This window comes from Cavia porcellus, unplaced genomic scaffold, assembly GCF_034190915.1.
Source record: "Cavia porcellus strain 051 isolate PalLab524CR breed Dunkin Hartley unplaced genomic scaffold, mCavPor4.1 scaffold_22, whole genome shotgun sequence".
Lineage (NCBI taxonomy): Eukaryota > Metazoa > Chordata > Mammalia > Rodentia > Caviidae > Cavia > Cavia porcellus.
The window spans coordinates 62,435,078-62,454,178 of NW_026947505.1; the positions used below are offsets into that span (position 1 = coordinate 62,435,078).

Consider the following 19,101-nt stretch of genomic DNA (forward strand, 5'->3'; position numbering starts at 1 on the left):
CTTCTCCCTCCCATCCTTCTTTGCAAAAGAAACAATTCCCCATGGTCCCTGGTATTTGACACAAAGGACCATAAATGAATCCCTAGTCTGCCTCCGTCTAGTTCATCTTCAAAGTGCTAAAAGTTGATGGGATAAAATGAAACTCTCCAAGCCACAGCCCCTCTTAAGTACTATAATCAGCCTTATAACCTATAATCAGCCTTACTGAAGATATGTTTGGAAATTACTGTGCAGTCTTTAAAAATTTAAACGATGGTAATGCCTAAAGTATGACACCATTAACAAAGACCTGGACGCTGCTACACTGTTATTCATACCCTGATCTCACACTCGTCATACTCATTAAATAGGCTGTGTAATGTTGGCAGAGAAGTTGTGCATGGCTTGACATTTATAGCAATTGTTTTTAATCATAGTTTAACAGTAAAAAAACAAAGCCAAAAATACACATTTACAAAATAAACCAAATTTATTAACATTAATGTCTATGGCTTTTTTTCATAGTCTAGTCATGAAGATGAACATTACACACTCCAATTTCCTTTTTTCAAAGGACAGCAAGCTACAAACTCGGGAAGGTTTTTTTTTTTTTTTTTGGTACCGGGGATTGAACTCACGACTTCGTACTTGCCAGGCAGGCACTTATACCACTGAGCTAAATCCCTGACCCTTGCAAGCTACAAACTCAATCCATGTACAGTTAAGAGAAATTTCTAACATAAATGTAAAATTACTTTCACCTTACATAATGTATACTCTTCATGATTGGCTATTGATTTCTACCTCCCATTTCTGAGTAATCCTATTAATTAACAGAGACACATTGTAACTTTCACAGTACTTGCAAGCATTATTTTTTTAACATTTTAAAAACAGCTTTGTTTTAATGCTAAAATATTTCTACAAGTATGCATGTAAGATGTGAGATTTAGATAGATGAAACAGTGCTAATAAATCAAATAATTACAAATAAAATGCGATTTACTTGTTTCCATCCCTCTCAATTTATATTCTCCTAAACTGAATCATTAAACAATGGAACTTGAAAAATTATAGAACAGAGTAACGAAAACTTCCCCAAGGAACTTTTTTAGTAGCGTTAAAAAAAATTAAGAATACTCACAAGTACATGAACAATTTCAGGTTTGCAAACAGAGTACAGATCTTATTCTCATAATTACTACCAAATTATAAAAACTGCAGCAATGTGGCAAGGTTGGGCTTACTTACTTGTGAACTAAATATAAAGATAATATAAACGAACAGTGATATAGGTGGTTAGAACCTGAACGTTAATTCTGAAATTCAAGTGTATTATTTTAGAAAAGCTACAAAACACTTCCATGTTTACATTTTTCAAATATAGATACGAACAGCAGTTAGTAAAAAAAATAAAGAGTATACTACTTATAACCCTTAACTCAAGAATACTAGAATTATTCTTATTTCTAGTTATTACTTTTGGAGAATTACCAAGAAAATTCTTTAGTAAGACCTTCAAGAAAAATAAAAGTTAGTGAATAAACATGAAAGAAAAAAATCTGCTATCTTGGAATAGCATCTAGCATATTTGTGTTTAAAGGATTCAAACACTATTGATCACAAATACATCAAAAGGTTCACAAAACCTTACAGCTTTCCGAATTACATCTCCTTTATCCTGTTTGCCCCACAAACATCTTCTTAAAACTCCTCAACATTAATCCTTCACTCATAGAAGATCTCCAACAGAGTTGACCCCATCTAATAATTATTTTACCTATCGCACTAGAGGCAAACCTACGGCACATGTGCCAAAGCAGGGTCATTGTATCACTGAAAGCTCTAAAGGTTTGCCATCCCATCACTGATCTGTTATTATTTCTATCTTCCTCTTTCTATATAATCCCTCTCTCTCCAGTGCTCCTTCTTTTCCTTTTTCTGCCCCATCCATATCACAAAGTAATTGGTAACAATAATGTAAAGAGTAAAGGGTACAATAAAGGGTAAAAAAGTAATAAAACATTTAATGCTTCAAGTGAGGTATAATTGAATTTCTTGATGCTGCAGAAATTCTCTCCCACAACCCAGTGTCAAGGTTCAACTCATTTAAAATGAATAGTTGAAGGGATGAATCTTCACAAATAAAGCCATGAAAACAGAATCCAGTTTTTAAAAATTCCTCATGTCAACAACAATCTCTGTTTACTTTATTTGACCTCAATCTCCAGCACCAAAAAAAAAAAAAAAAAAAAAAAAAAAACAAAAAACAAAACCCCAACCCCCTACCCCACAAAGGAACAACAGAAAAAATGCCCTAGCTCTCCCAAAGAAGATCCAAGGGGATCATTGATGGAGATTCTCTGCTATCAATGGAGAAGAATGCAAACACCAGGTAGCAGAAAGGTATAAAATGATTAAGAAAGAGATAAAGAAACTTACTAAATTCAAAAAGGACATGACCCAAAAGAGTGGAACTAGCAAACAAACTAACCAGTGTGTTTATAGAAGAAACAAAAACTTGAAGAGCTGACAAAAATGGTTCAAAACACAAATGACAAATTTACCAAAAACACAGATTCCACAAGAAGGTGTCAGAAAGAAATACTGGAGACAAAAAATTGCATAGAATTCATAAATTCTATGAATTCACAAGGTTTCTGAAATTCACGACAAAAGAATGAATCATGACAAATTAGAGAAGTCTTAATGATCGTAAAATTCAACCAATAGCTACCAAATTACAGTAAGTTTTAAGAATAATCTAAGGCTAACTGGAGTTAGAAATTAAAAGACAATATAAGTGGAATAAAACAATCTGCTTACATAAATCATAATAGAAAACTTTCCCAGTATGAAAAAAAGATTTCAAAATACAAGTAAGCCAGGCCTACAGAGCAGCAACTAAATAAGAAAAAAGCTCACCATAATATATTTTAAAATTCCAGATGTTCAACAAAAACACCAAATCTTAAAAGTTGCCAGAAAAAAGAAAATAAAAGCATGTTCAATATAAAGGTAAACCCATCAGGATCATAGTAAATACAAACTTTAAAGGCCAGAAGAGCTTGGAGTAAAGTGTTTCAAGCTCTGCAAGGAAATAACTTCCAACTCAGACTAAAACATCCTGCAAAAGTGTTTTTGAAAACTGATGGACAAATAAGGCCATTCCATGACAAAGAATACCTTGAAAGTTACATGAGCACACAACTAGGACTTCAAAAGATATTAAAGAATATCTTAGAGACAACAAAAGTAACAAAGCCAAAAAAATCAGATGAAATGAATACATTAACCAAGGCAAGTAGTTAAACAAAAAAGGAAAATTAAGAGTCATCACCACAAAAAGAAAGCAATGATAAGAATAAATTATTAACTTCCAGTAATAATTCTCAGTGTACATGTCCTCAAGTTCCCTGTTAAAAAGACACAGATTGGGAGACTGGACCAAAAGACAGAATCCAACAGTCTGTTGCATTCAAGAAACTCATCTAATACAAAAAGAACTGCATAGACTAAAAAAATAAAATAAAATAAAATAAAATAATACATAACTATTTCAGTTACCAGGACTCTATAAGCAATCAGGGACAACAATCTTATTCTCAGACAAAATAAACTTAAGCTAAAACTGATCAGAAGAGTCAAGGTTCCTACATATTAGTTAAGGGAATGATCTAACAGGAAGTGGTTAACAATTGTAAATTATATGTACATATATATATGTATACACATACATATATGGAATAATAGAGCACTTAAACTTCATAGAATAAATGCGGCTGGACATAAAAGATCACCAATACAGTCGATAAGCACCAATACAGTCACCGTGGGTGACCTCAATACTCTGAAAGCCATCAACTAAACAAAAAAATCAATAAAGAAACATCAGAGCTTCAAACAAATGGACCTAACAGATATCTAGTGTCCTACCTTACAACAACAAAATATGCATTCTTCTTAGCAGCACCTGAAACGTTCGCCAAAATACACATACTAGCTCACAATGCCTGATTAAATAAATACAAAAGAACTGAAGTCACTCCATGTATGCTATCAGATCAAACAATCCAAACTCAAACTTAGTTTCAGGAAGGAAATTACAAAGATCAGAATGGAAATTAACGAAACTTAGACTTAAAAAAATACAAAGAATTAACAAACTGAAGCGCTAGTTGTTAAAATGAAAAAATAGATGACTTAGCCAAATTTACCAAAAGCAGGAGCGAAAATACATCACGGCAATTAGAAATGAAAATGGCAAAATCATAATGTATATTATCACATAGAGGTAATAACTGCTATGAAAATTATATGCCAATAAATAGGAAAAATCTGAAAAAATGGACAGAGTGCTAGACACTAATGAATTTATCAAAACTAAACCAAAGAAAACAAAAGAATTCTAAACAATTCAATAATGAAATTGGGGAAATAATAAAAGACATACCAACTAAGAAAAGAACCTGATAGAATCAGTGCTGAACTCCACAAGACCTTAAAGGAGGTTGGTTAGAACACCAATACTACTCAAACTCCTCAATGAAATTCAAAGGGAAGGAGTGCTTCTAAACTCATTCCTAGAAGCCAGCATTACTCTTACCCAAAAACTGGACAAAAAAACAACGAAGAAAGAAAACAGAGGCCAATCTCCTTAATGAACATAGATGCAAAAATTCTTAGTAAGATATTGGCAAATAGAATACAATGAATCATCAGAAAGATCAAATATCCTGACCACGTATGTTCCATCCCAGGGATGCAACAATGGTTCAACAAATGCAAATCAATAAATATAATATACCACAAAAACAGAACCAAGGTCAAAAATCACAAAATTGTATCAATAGATAAGAAAAAAGCTTTCAACAAAATCCAACACCCATTCATGATAAAAATCTTATCATGGAAAATAGGTAGACAAGGACCTTACCCCAATCTGATCAAGTCCATTTACAAATCATATTAAATAGGGGAAAGCAAAAAGTGTTCCCTAAATCAATTAAGAACAGGATAAGGATGTACAGTATCACCACTCCTATTCAGTATAATACTTGAAAACTAAGAGTAATCAGACAAGAAAAGGAGATACTAGAGGCATATACAGGAAATTAAATCTAATTATCATTATTTGAATATATTATTCTTTGCAAATAATACAAAAAATTCTACCAAAAAACTTCTAGAATTAGTAACAAAAGTAGCAATGTAGCAGGATATGAAATCAACACATGAAAATCAGTATTGTTTCTGTATACCAATAATAGACTTAACAAGAAAGAATTTAGGAAAATAATACTATTCTGGATAGTACCAAGAAAAATTAAATAGTGTACTTAGGAATTAATCTAACCTAATTAACAAAAGAAGTCCTCTACAATGAAAGCTATAAAACTTTCTAAAAGGAGCTCAAATAGATGATCAGAAAATGTAAAGATGACCTGTATCATGGATAGGTAGATGAAACATTGTCAAAATGGTCATACCTCCAAAACTATTATCAAGATTTAATGCAATCTGAATCAAAATATCATAACATTCCTCAGAGAACTAGAGTCAACAATCCTAAAATTCATATGGAACCAGAAGAGACCCAAAATAGCAAAAGCAATCCTATTACAGCAACACAGGAGGCATCACAATACCTGACTTCAAGTTATACCACAAAGCCAAAGTGATAAAAATAAAATGGCACTGGCTCAAAACACATATGTACATCAACAGAACAGAAAAGAAGATGCAGACACAACCCCAGAAATATTCATCCGATCAAAGAACCAAAAACATACGCCAGAGGAAAGATGACATCTCTAGCAAATGGTGCTGCAAAAACTGGCTACTCACGTGTGAAAGTTGAAGATAGACTCCATTATTTCTCACCCTGTACTAAAATAAAACTGGATCAAAGATCTAAATATTAAAACAAAAACAGAACCTGCAGGAGGGTAAAGTAGATAAAATTCTGGAAGTCACAGGCATAGAAAAGGACTTTCTGAACAGAACTCCAATTGCACAAAAAAATAACAGTAAGAAACAAGAAATGGGATTATATCAAATTAAAAGGCTTCTGAACAGCAAGAGCAACAACCAACAGAGTGAAGAGACAATCTACAGTGTAGGCTGCTGGATATACATGGATAGAGGACTAATAACTAGAATGTACAAAGAACTCAAATTAGAATCCCCAAAATAAAAGTCCCCATCAAAAAACTGGAAACTAAAATGAGTAAGACACGTCTCTGAAGAAGTTCAAATAGGCAATGATACATGACAAAAAGTTCAACATGGCTGGCCATTAGAGAAATGCAAATTAAAACAACACCAAGATTTCATCTGCACCCGAGAGGGACAATCATCAAGAAGTCAAATAACAGCAAGTGTTGGTGAGTCTGCAGGGAAAAAACAAACCTCTCTATTGCTATTGGTGTGAGAGTGTAAACTAGTACAATCATTATAAAATCAGTATTGAGATTCCTTAAAAACTAAAAATAAAAATCCTGTCCAGACCAGCTATTCCCCTTCTAGGTATCTTCCCAAAAGAGTTATCATATTAGAGCAGTACATGCATGCCAATGTTTATAATACCACAATTAATAGCTAAATCTTGGAAGCAGCTTTTATGTCCATCAACTGACAAATGGATAAAGAGAACTACACATAATAGAATGTAACTCAGCTACAAGGATAAATTTGAGTCATTTGTAACAAAATGGATGCAACAGGAAAATATAGTGGCAAGTGAAATAAATCAGACCCACAATCTTAACTACTGCATGATTTCCATCATGTGATAAATCCCAGGTGTAATGAGCAAAACAAAAGACATGAAAGGAAACGGGGTTATATCTTTCATAAATGGGAAAGGGAATCAAAAGATGGAGAGTGGGGAAGGGTGAGGGAAAGGAGACCTAAAAAGAATTAATTATACCACAGGGATTAGAATCACTACCCGTTGCAAACATGAACTGAAAAAAAAAAGAAACAAAAATGTAGGAACAGGATCCAGAGGAGGAAAATAGAAGGGGAGGGGAGAGGAGAGAAGGGGAAGGAAGGAGAACAAGAATCAAGACATGTTAAGTACATATATATATATATGCACTCCTTAAGATGAATTTAAACAATATATCCTGCAAACATGTACTAATAAGAAATGGAAAAAAATAAAATGCACACTTAGGAATTAATCTACAGTTACGCTTTCACAAGTACACACAGATGCCTATGTAAAAATGACAAATAAAAAGTGTGTTTTATTGACTTGAAACAACAAACAAAAATTTCCATTAATTATTAAACAAAGTTTAATACATCTATAGGATGGAATATTACATATTCACTAAAAAGGACTAGGTAGGTCTCCATGTACTAACATAAAAAGCTATCCAGGAAATATTAAGCAAAAAAATGATTTAGCAGAACAAAGATCATGTTTGTTTCAAACATATAAATAAGGAAAATGCAAGGGTTTACAGAAAGTATTTTATGTCCATGGTGTAGAATTAGAGGGATGTATCTCAACCTTAGCACTGCTAAATGACAGATAATTCTTTGTTATGGAAGTATGTGAAGCACCTGTAGGGTAGCAGCATTCCTGTCCTCCTCTACTAACTAGATGCCTGTGGCAAACTTCTACTCAAGACAACTGCCAAACGTCCCCTGAGGGACAAATTCATCTCCAACTGAGACCATCCAACTGTAGAATAAAGAAGTGAGATGAATGAAAACACTGTCACCTTATATCTCTTTTTATTTAACCATTTTTAGTATGACAATGTAGTATACAGACACAATGTAAATTTAAAAGAGACTGCCTGAAATTCTTAACTAAAAAATTAAAGTATTGGTAGGATATGAATCTTTGTTTAATACAACTAAGAAGGCACATAATTGTTAAGGATTAAAAGGGACTTAATCCATCTTCAATGAGAAAGGTAAAAAGGGTTAAAAAACAAAGAAACAGATTCTATCAGTACATTTCCATAACTTCTCAAGGTGTCCTGACTTTTCCTTCCTCTGTTATTCCTGGGCACTTTAATCATTTAGAGGCTCTAGTTTCTCAGCTTCAGAAACGTTTTGGTAAGTTCCCTCTGCTTTCTTGTTTTGTACAGTAGACAAATATATTTTGAGAAACCAATATTGGGGGGAAATGTAAAAACTTCTAATTTCTCAAAAGCAAAGGAGGGGCCAGGAATTTAGTGTAGCACCATAAGCGCCTGCCTGGCAAGCTTGAGGTTGTGAGTTTGATCCCCGGTACCAAAAAAAAAAAGAAGAAGAAGAAGAAAGAAAGAAAGAAAGAAAGAAAGAAAGAAAGAAAGAAAGAAAGAAAGAAAGAAAGAAAGAAAGAAAGAAAGAAAGAAAAATAAAAAGGAAAATACTGCTTACTATTTATGAAAAAATAAATAAATAGTATAAAGTTAGCATTAGGGTAAAGTATAAAATACACTAATAAATCCTTCTTGACTAAATATATAGTTTATACAGAAGATCCAGATTCAGTTTTTTATGAAACTGTCTAGTAATTTACTTATCCATCTTATATATCTACACATGCATAAATCTAAAGGGCTTATTTCTTGCCTTAATATTTTTATAATGGAGAAGGGAAAATGACTGATCAAAACCTCTTGCTAAGCCTTTGTAACTTAAGCTGATATGAGAACATAAATTTAAAAATTATATTAAACCCTATGAGTAGTAACACTGTAGATAACTCTGGATAAAGTAAGTTACTAATAAATAAATTTGATAATGAATAAATTTCAAAAAATTGAAAATGCTGCCAAGCTCTGTATCTCAGAGAAACAAGCACTACTTTTGTAATACTATGTTAGAAAAAAGAAACCAGTCTCTTCATTTACTTATGGCATGATTTCAAGTAAAATCATATTGCTACATACAACTTTCATGCAACTTTTTAGCAACAGTGACTAACAACCCTGAGTAGTAACGTTTAATTTAATAAGAATACATACTTCAACAGTAAGGCTATCATGTGCAAAAGCCTGAAAAAGGCAATAAATATCAAAACTGTTATTCTTATCATCACTGTTGAGTCCAAGCATATCTGTATATTTAATGTAGCTATGTAATTTAAGTAGATCTGAAAACAGTAAGTTATGTATAGGTGACTGGTATCAGAATATCCTAAGCTAATTTTGGAATAAACTGATTTAGCAAAAAGTATTTAATATAATTGATGCTACAAATTCACAGGAAAAATGTAAAAAATCTTAAAAATGGTACAGTGTGGCCCAAAAGCACCTTATGGTCACAAAACTGCATGTTTCAGTAAATTTCACCTCAGAATTGGGCTCACAGTTTTGCATAAAAAATTCAAGTCTTGATATAATCTTTCTTAAGGAGGTTCTTAGATTGTACCAGATATGAAGCTCTGGAATTGAATGCATTAGGACAGGTCAGAGTTTAGTTTTGCTGCTTGCATCTGCACATAAGCTTTCTTCTGAATACTACTCGAAAGAACTGTTTCAAAACTAATGTTTTGTGCCCACTAAGCAAGAAAACGAACTCTTCTTTTTATATTTTGGTTTTATCAGTATATCAAAGGATAATTTTAACATAAAGTCAACAGATTGATATGAAAGAAATAAATCAGTTAGCACACTGCTGGAAGACATACCTGATTCTGGCCAGGACAGCTTGTAGAAAGTTCAACACTGCCCTAAGTTCAGATTCTCGACAGGCTCGAAGAAGCATACTAAATCCATCATTAAGCAGTTTCTCATGGGAAGGATATAAGCAGTAGCTGGTCTCAAACACTTCTTGAACACCATCAATGTAGATGGAGAGAAGTGTCCAAAGAGAATGTCTTTGTATCATTTCTTCTTTCTTAGATACCAAGAATTCCTTTGCTTTCTCTTGGAACTCAAATGAAAATTTCTCAGCCAAAACCCCAATGTCTAGATTTTTCTGGGCATACATCAAGAGGAATGCCATCTGACCTTTCCAAATGAGGGGTCTCTGAGACGATATAAAAGCAGGCTTGAGGAAATTCAGAAGGTTTAAAACATGACTTGCCACATCTTCCACTTCTGCAACAGCTGCTAACAGGAGAAAAAGACTGAAAAAGTTCTGCAGTCCGATTGCAGTTAGTTCTTCCATTCTTTTTTGATGGAATTTAGAATATATCCTATAAAACAACAAGCAAACAAAAAAACACTTCAATAAAATTGTCATTCACAAAATTCATCCTTTAAAAGAATCCTTTATTACCTTTGACTCATTATTATACACTTTTAGCTAATTTTTTAATTTTGAGGTTCACATGTCACTTTTTCTGCTTAGAGAATAAACTCGTAAAATACGCTACTTTCAAACTTCCCAGATATGCAGCAAGTCATTACAAGAGAACCAAAGGAGCCAGCAGGTTTCTTTGAAGGACAACAGAAATGTTTTTATCATAAAAAACATGGCAATTTCTTGTAGTTGGAATGTTGACTACTTTTCTTTTATTGTTAGCAAGTAAGAATGAATATGTTATAGTTGCAGCATTATAGTTTCAGGGATCTGAAATGTTCCCCAAAAGTTCCCATGACTTGGTCAAAAGCATGGCACTTTTAGAAAGTAGGCAGTAAAACCTTTAAGAGGTGAAGGCCTGCTGAGTACCTTTAACAAAGACTGACGACTCAGCACCCTCCACATGTTTTTTCTCTCTGGCTATGGTATGAGTGGTTTGGCTCTGCCATGATGTACTGCCTTATCTGAAGCAATGGGACCAACAAAGCTTGGACTGAAACCTATAAAACTGTGAGTCAAACCTTTCTTCTTTATCTGTTGATTACCTCAGGTATTTATCATAGTAACAGAAAACTAACAAATTTTGTAATCATTTAGGTTCAACTTCATGTGCTTTTATAGAAATTATGAGTATTATTAATAATTTTCCTTAAGCCTCACCTCCCTCCATCCCCCTCAAACACCTGCATTTGCTTTGCTTATACCCTAAGGCAATTAAAATCATTAAAGGAATCATTTTTCCAAACCCGCAAAGAAAAACTGTTAATGTTCAAATGTTCAAAAATAGCCATTAAAACATTAGTTACTACTTAAAATACCTTAATAGCTGTAATTTCCTTTCATCAATTAAGGGCTTAGAATTGGAAACAATTCACCTTAGATGCCCACTTTTTATTAAGTTTCTAAAAATTTATGACTGGGGCCAGGGATTTAGCTCTGTGGCACAAGCACCTACCTGGCAAGCTCAAGGTCATGAGTTTGATCCCCAGTACCAAATAAAATAAAATTTAAAAAAATTTATAACTAGATTATTCAGGGCAATAAATCCTGAATGAATATTTCTCCAAATAAGCATCTATTTCATTATCTTTGCATTGACTATCATCCCTATTATAGTGCTTGAAATAAAACATTTATCTAATAAGTAGACTTGCTACTAAATGAACTTCAATAATTTATTTTCATAAAATTACCAAATATTAAAAACCAGACATGAAAAGAGAACAATGATGACAAGACCCTGGGGACTGGGATGTAGCCAAGTGGTGAGGGAGGATGCTCAGCTTCCCAATAAAACTGATGTTTGGAATCCCTAATTATTAAAGGTCTAAAAAAGAAGCTACCTTTTTACAAAAAAGTATATTCCACCACCATCACCTTACTCACTATGGGAATAAAATAGGAGCGTGGTTCATAAGAAGTCTCTGCTTAGAATAAGAAGCATCATGCTGAGAGGCCCCAACAAATAAGATGAACAAGTGATAGAAATGGTGTGCTACGTAAGGAGGAATAACAGGCAAGGAAGCAAACAGGAGAAAAATTAAAGACTTATGTATTTTACCACACCAGAAATGGAAAGAGAGCACATTTCCAGATGAAAACATCAGGGTTATCTGGTCTTAACTACATTTCGGTCAGCTCTCACTCAAGATAGCCAGGGCTTACGAATTGCTAAGTCTCAAATAACACACACACAAAAAAAATATTAGTTGCCAATTAAAATATGGAGATTTTTTATTTCCATCAGTTTTAATAAGATGTAATGCAATCACTACAAGTAAGTTTGGCAAAAGACAAAAATAAATAAAAAACCTTAATCCTTTTTTAATAGTCCTATATTTAATATATAAAAATACAATCTAAGTGTGGTACTGCACAACCATAATCCCAGCACTCCTGAAGGCTAAGGCAAAAGGACAGCTACTTTAAGCCCAAACTGAGCAACTTAGCCATTTAATGAGACCCTGTTTCAAAACCAAAATTTAAAAAGGGATGGGGATACAGTTCAGTGTTCAGCACTGCAAAAAGAAAATAAATATAATCTTCAATAGTGATAAGATGACTAAGAAACTGAAACCCTCTATACACTCTATGTCTTACTATCCTGCATGAAGAAATACATTTTAAATGTATAAAGACTTTGTAACTAAAAGTAAACTTAGTGTCCTATAAATAGTTCAGCTTTCCCAAACATCAGTGACCATTCATGATAACATTCACTCATACCCACCTTCCTTTGACTTGTTTCCAAGGATGAGAACCATTGTTCTTCATGGCTTTCTTAACAGTCATTGCCAGAATGCAAAGAAAAATAGTGTAACTACTATAGGATTTAGATAGGTCATGATCTTGTTTATCACAACAGCAAGTCTTCACCATTTCAAGCATAGACAAAGGAGACTTGATATTAATAAGATCTTTCAAAGGAAGCCAAGAAACAGTGAAGGAACTATTCTACAAGTAAAAAAAGTAGACAATCAGTATTAGTTTCTTAGTAAATAAAATGGAAAGCTGCAAATCTCAGTTAACTTATTAAAAGAGTAAATAATCTTAACGACAAAAATTGTATTACCACATTATCACTGTAATATATCACCCAAAATAGTTCCATAAAAACACATTACAAATAAAGGTAAGTTCGAAATTTGGGCTACTCCCAAAATGTATTTTTAACAGCTGGTTTGTCCAAATTAGGACACAAACAAGACCCACACAGCATTTGGATGATATATTCCTTAAGGCTCTTTTGATTAGTTTCCCAGTGTTTTATAAAACCATTCTTTATTTATATCAGATCATTTGTTGCATAACATTTCCCACTCAAGGCCCATCATGCAGAACAATTAACATGACAGCAAGAGACTGTGCTTTTCAATAGCTCCGTGCATTTGTCCATACTGTTCCTTTAGCCTACATGCTTTCTGTTCTGAAATTGGAAAATATCCCTGATCAAGGCCACATTAAAACATTATGACCCATATTAAGTTTTCTACAACCTACACACTGGGTTAGATAGGTCTCCCCAGCACTGCATGGTATCTTGGCTTTGCCCCCACAATACGTATATACCTGCCTCCTGAACTAAATCTACTCAGGCGTCAAGATGGTGCCATATGCTGATACCTGTGCCCACACACGGTGTCCTAAGGAATCAATACTAATTAGAAAACACTTATAAATGAGGGTTAAAAAGAACTTCCTATTACAATTTTGGCTACTTTGTTTATATTTTTTCTCAAGAGAAAAAAGGATACCAGTGCAGTTCACCCCAGTCTACCTTCAACCAAAACTAACTTGCCAAGAAAAATTCACGGCTACTAGTAATTAAATCATAAAGAAATTCTGCACATCAAGCACAAATTCTTCAAATTTCTGGAGTAAATTTATACTCTATTTACTCACCAGGTTTTTACTGTAATAGTCCCACAGAATGTTGACAATTGTAATGTTTGGTTCCCAAAACTCACAAACTGTCAAACAACAGTGAAGATATATTCGTAATTGTTCTTCTAGTACACCTTCCTAAAAAATAAACTGAAGTTATGAAGGAATAAACAGGCTCTGTCTACATGAATATTATCATTTTACACTGTACAACTTATAGTACTATTTGCTGAAATAGCAAAGGGTAGAGAAGAACATAGAGACCACTAACATATTTTGAGAATAAAAAATATATAACCCAATGACTTTTAATTCTATTACTTAATAGGTGTAAATGTTTCATAGTTAGATGGTGTTCAAAACTCAAAGAATAGAAAAGAAATCCAAATCTAAGTGGCCAAATGATCTAATAATTAGGACATACACAAATTGAGCAGGCAGAACATGGGGAGAATACACAGGGCATCCAAGTATAGCTGTGAAGTGGACAATGTGACATATGGGTCTACAGTTCAGGGAAAAAAGTGAGAGTTGTTAATGCAAGTCTTGATATTAACAGAATATTATTAATTATTTCTAAAACTAAAAGAGTAGATATGACTATTCACGAATATTCATAAATCAAAAATGGGAAAAGGATCCATTGTAATATTCTCACATTTACATAGTGCGCAGATGCAGAACAGTCTATAAACAAAAGTAAATAGCCAATTGAGGAAGAAAACCAGATATCCTGGAAGCAAAGAGAAATATTTCTGAAAGAAACAATGGTAAATAGGGTTGAATACTGCTAAGAAGTTAAAAAATTAGAAATAAAAACTTAAGAGATTTAACCACATAAAAATTATTAACCATAGCAAGAACAATTTGGGGCATAATGAAGATAAGCACGAATATGTACGGCTAAGGAGTATTAGGAAACAAGGGAATAGAGATATTTAAATAAAGATGTTCAAGAATTTTGTTTTGCCTCTAAGAGGTAAAATTACAAAATAAAGAAATTAGTTCTTGATAGAAACAGTAACCCAGTATAAATGAAAAGCAGCCTACGAAGTTGAGTAAAAGACGACAAGTTCAGCAATTTAAATATGAAGACAAAAGAGTTCTCATCTCACTGTTTTGTCTTCTCAATAATTAGGAGGCTAAATGTTGAACTGAGCGTACTGAGGGAGATCATGAATTGTATGCTAAAGAGAATTTTTAAAATAAGTCATTCTGGAGAGAAAAAAGCAAACATTCTTAAGTTGACTGCTGCTTGAGGTTACCATCAAAAATTTAAAGCCAGACAAGCAGTAATATTTCACTGTGGATAAGAGCGGGAGGTAGGACAGAAACAAGGCTTTTCAGGTTTAAAACAGATTAAGGGTTGGGGGATGAAGATATTTGTGATGTACTGACGGACTGTGTAACCTACGCTGTGTAAGGAGTGAAGTTAGGATGTGGAAGATGGCAGAAGAATGAAAAAGTCAGTGAAAAGTCACTCTGACGGGCAGATGAAGAAAAGAAAAAAAATGAAAAACTCCATGGGAAATAGGTGAGGCAAGTAAAAGAAAATCTGATTAGAAGTAAAACTAGTAAGCAACAGAGAGGGCAGGTAGATTATATAGAGTAACACTGCAGTTACTAACGAAGTTGAATACAGGCTTAGAAAAAGACAGTGACCAAGATATTAAACCTTTCGATGAATGCGTTACCCAACCTTGGGTAAAGGACAGCAATGAGCAGATTTTTCTTGGATAAGGCCTTCAATTTCTTAAGCATTCATCCTTTAAAATGTATTTCAAACTCCAAGTCCTCTACAGGAAACTTTCTAGCTCCCACACCACACCACCTTCTTTCTGGTCCTACAGTGTGTACACCACAAATACCTACATTGTAACACTCACCCGGTTTAACTTAACATTTGCCTGCTTTCAAGCATCTATGAATTCTGAGGGCTGAGACAATGTCCCCAGAGCATAGTGCTATGCCTGGTTCACCAAAGTGTCCCCAATAAAGATTTTATAAACAAAACAGACTAAGTTCTGGTGCTTTTTTTCACCAAGTATTGGTATGATTCAGGGAGAGATTTTAGATTCTGTAATAGTCAATTGTACTCATTTAGTCAAAGATGACAAAGTTCTATCACAAATGTGATTTTATATATATTTAGATACAGAAATACTTATATATTTATATTTATTTAGATATAAATATAAATCTGTGTCTGGGCTTATTAAGTTCCATGGGGCACTACTGAATTCAGTGATGGCAAACTAATTTTAATTATACAAGGTAAAAATTACAAAGAAAAGAATAACCCTTCAATTTGAGGGGCTGTATTTGAGATCTGCAACTAATTTATTATATAAAATATACAAATGTGCAAGCTTTACATCATATTAAGCCATAAAAAGGAACCAAAGCAGGAGGATCAGGAGTTTGAGCCAGTCTGGGCAACTTAGTGACTCAGCAAGACTATCTCAAAAAAAAAAAAAAGGTGTTTTTCTTTAAAGGACTGAGGATGCAGTTTAGTTAAAAAGCTCTGGGATTATTCCTACCACCACAATGAGTCAGTGAGTCAATCAAAAAAAATGAAAGTAACTGAAGACTGGAGAAAGTGAGTAACAACTATTTTTGGTACAATATGTTGTTTTGTATCAAGTGTACATTATACCATCCTAATATTTATCTTTGTTTTATGATAATGAAGGTTGGGGTACAGAATCCATATATATATATATCATCCATGTCCACTTGGTCATAAGCAAGGACTTATAAAGTCTCCAAAAGTCTGTCATAAAGGGGTGAAAAAGAAATAAACATTTAGTGCATACCACAAGTATCCAGATCAAGATTTGAATTTGTAGGTTTAAAAAAAGCATTTTAGTTCGTTTTTTCTTTTTGTTTTGAAACAGAAATAAATTTTCCTTATTTCATAATTATTACAGATGAAAATGAAAAGAAATGGCTTTAAAATATTATTTTCCACAGTTCTGGTAGGTTTCCTTTAGCCTATAGTCAGTCTATCACAGATATCTGTTAAATACTTTACATTTTTATGTTCTTTCATAGTCAATTATTGCTTTGTTTAGAACCATTTCTATCATTTTTTTAGGATTCTCTTTACAGTTAGTAGGGCATGGTTGCAAATATCTGTAATTTCAGAACTTTGCAAATTTGAGCCCACCCTTGGCAATTTAGAGACCCTGTCTCAAAAGAAAAATAAAAGAATACAAATATAGTTCAGTACGGAAAACTTGAGTTCAATCCCCAGGATTGAAAAACAAAACAAAAATTCAAGAGAACACACACATACACTTTCTTTAACAGATTTGTGTGTTTGTGCACAATACATCCATTAAAGAGAAAAATAACTAACTCATCTTTCAAGTCCAGATAGCTAAAACAAGAATACATAATAGGGATATAGGAGGGAACAGACATATTAGTGCAAATTCCTAAGAAAATAACACAGAGCTAAAATATAGTGGGGAAGAATATCAGAGAACACTGGGTTACACTAATTTACATTCTCCCAGTACATAGTTTTAAAGAGGGAAACAACACCATTGTTATGGTTTATATGTAGATGACCTCCCAAGGCCACATGTGGTCAGAGGTGGAGTTTTGGGGCAGTGACTGGATGGATTATGTAGGTACGATGCACTGGTGTTCACAACTGACTTGCTTTTAGGAGGTGGTCACTGAGAGTGTGATCTGAAAGGGTTCATCTCTTCTCCATTCCCCTCTTGACTCTGCATCCTGCTGTCATGCCATGAGCTGCTTCTCCTCTGCCACGCTGCCCTGCCTTAGAGCCACTTGACAATGGACTGAAACTGAGCTAAAATACACATTTCCTCCTTGTAGTGCCTCCTGGGGTACTATGTCTCAGCAATAAAAAGGTAACAAAGATAAACATCTTTACATTTAAAAAAAGATGTTTCTCACGAATACAACCAAAAAAGATCTAGAAACCAAAATGTATGATTAGTCAAATATGAAGTGATCTCCCTTGTATGCCAATACCTAGATTGTCTGGGAGTCATAAACAACACTATAGTCCTGTAACCAAAGCACTTGGGTGCTAAGCCAAATATACGCAACAATCTTTCATCCCTAATAAACTGAAGAGGCAGGAACCTGGAAAAAGACTCTAAGCTGGCTACACCTAGAAGACATCTCTGAGAAGCAGTCATTTCCTAAACAGGTCTCAAAATGAGTAAAAAGGCTGTCTACAGTAAGTAATGCACAAGGGTCAACCCTGAAAACAAATACACACACATACACAAAATAGAAAATGAGGAAACATGGAAGTAAGATGTAACCCATAATTCTCAACTTACCCAAGAGCAAATCAAAAGTGACTCAGCTAAATTTTATCAAATTGGTAGCAGCAAAAGTAATGAAACATACAAGTGTCTTGTTAAAATCAAACCAGAGCAAAGAAATCACTATAATGAAGAAAATGATTAGTGACTCTAGAGTAGACCCAGATTTTAAAAAATAGAGAAGCTTAAGAAAGGCATAGAAACCATGAACACACAACACAGAAAACAACTAGACTCTATAAATCAAACTCACAGAAAGCCAGGTGACAAAAAATTCTGAAAATGTATGCAGCACTCAAACAATGTGAAATTAGAATATGAGATCTAGATTCAGGATTGTTGTGGTGATAAACAACTGAATGACCTCTTAAAAATAGCAGAAAAAAAGCAATCCAACAGCTGATAATGCAAACAAGACTAAAACAAGATTAATTAGAATTAATGAAGAACAGAAGATAGGACAAAGGGCATAAAAAACTAGTTTACAGAAGTAAAAGCAGAAAAATTTCTAAGCAAGGAAAAAGAAACTGAATAGATACATGAGGCATATAACTCTAAATAGTTTTGATTAGGAAAAAACTACATCAAACCATATGAAAGTCAACATTCCAGAAATTCAACACAAGAACAGAATACTAAAAACTATTAGAGAAAAGGAACAAATCATTTATAAAGGAAAGCCCACTAGAATCACAGCAGACTTCTTACCACAAACCCTTAAATCAAAGGGAGTTTGAAGTATTTCAAGCCCCCAAAGAAAACAATTCACAACCCAGACTGATGTACCCCACAAAATCTTTCAAAATTGAAGAACTGATACTTCCACGATAAAGATCACCTGAAGAAATTTGTGATAAATTTCTTCCACGATAAAGAACACCTGAAGAAACTCAAGAACTCCAAAAGTTCTGAAGGATATTCTAAAAAAAGACAACACAGACAGTTCCAAGAATCCCAATAGAATGAATCCACCAAACAAGGTAAGCAATTAAACAGAAGGGAAAAAGGAGGTTTAGGGAATATAGCTCAGTGGTATAGCGCAAAGTTCTGACTTTGATCCCTGGCACAAAAATAAATAAATAAATAAAACCAATTAATAGGAAAATAGTCGATAAGTCAATACATACCAATTATAACCATCATATGAATAGTCTCAATTCACTAATCAAAA

The 19,101-nt window shown here is 33.5% G+C and overlaps 1 protein-coding gene across 2 annotated transcripts in view; it reads right to left on the minus strand.

The window, feature by feature from the left end:
* Window positions 1-19,101, minus strand: part of Mms22l (MMS22 like, DNA repair protein) — a 134,627-nt gene that overhangs the window by 71,535 nt on the left and 43,991 nt on the right. For both annotated transcript variants that reach the window (XM_003467436.4, XM_063233270.1), the window contains exons 12-14: window positions 13,639-13,758; window positions 12,467-12,690; window positions 9,620-10,129 (exon numbers count right to left, since the gene is read on the minus strand). In XM_003467436.4, the coding sequence (XP_003467484.1) occupies window positions 9,620-10,129; window positions 12,467-12,690; window positions 13,639-13,758 (854 nt within the window). The remainder of the gene's footprint in view (window positions 1-9,619; window positions 10,130-12,466; window positions 12,691-13,638; window positions 13,759-19,101) is intronic.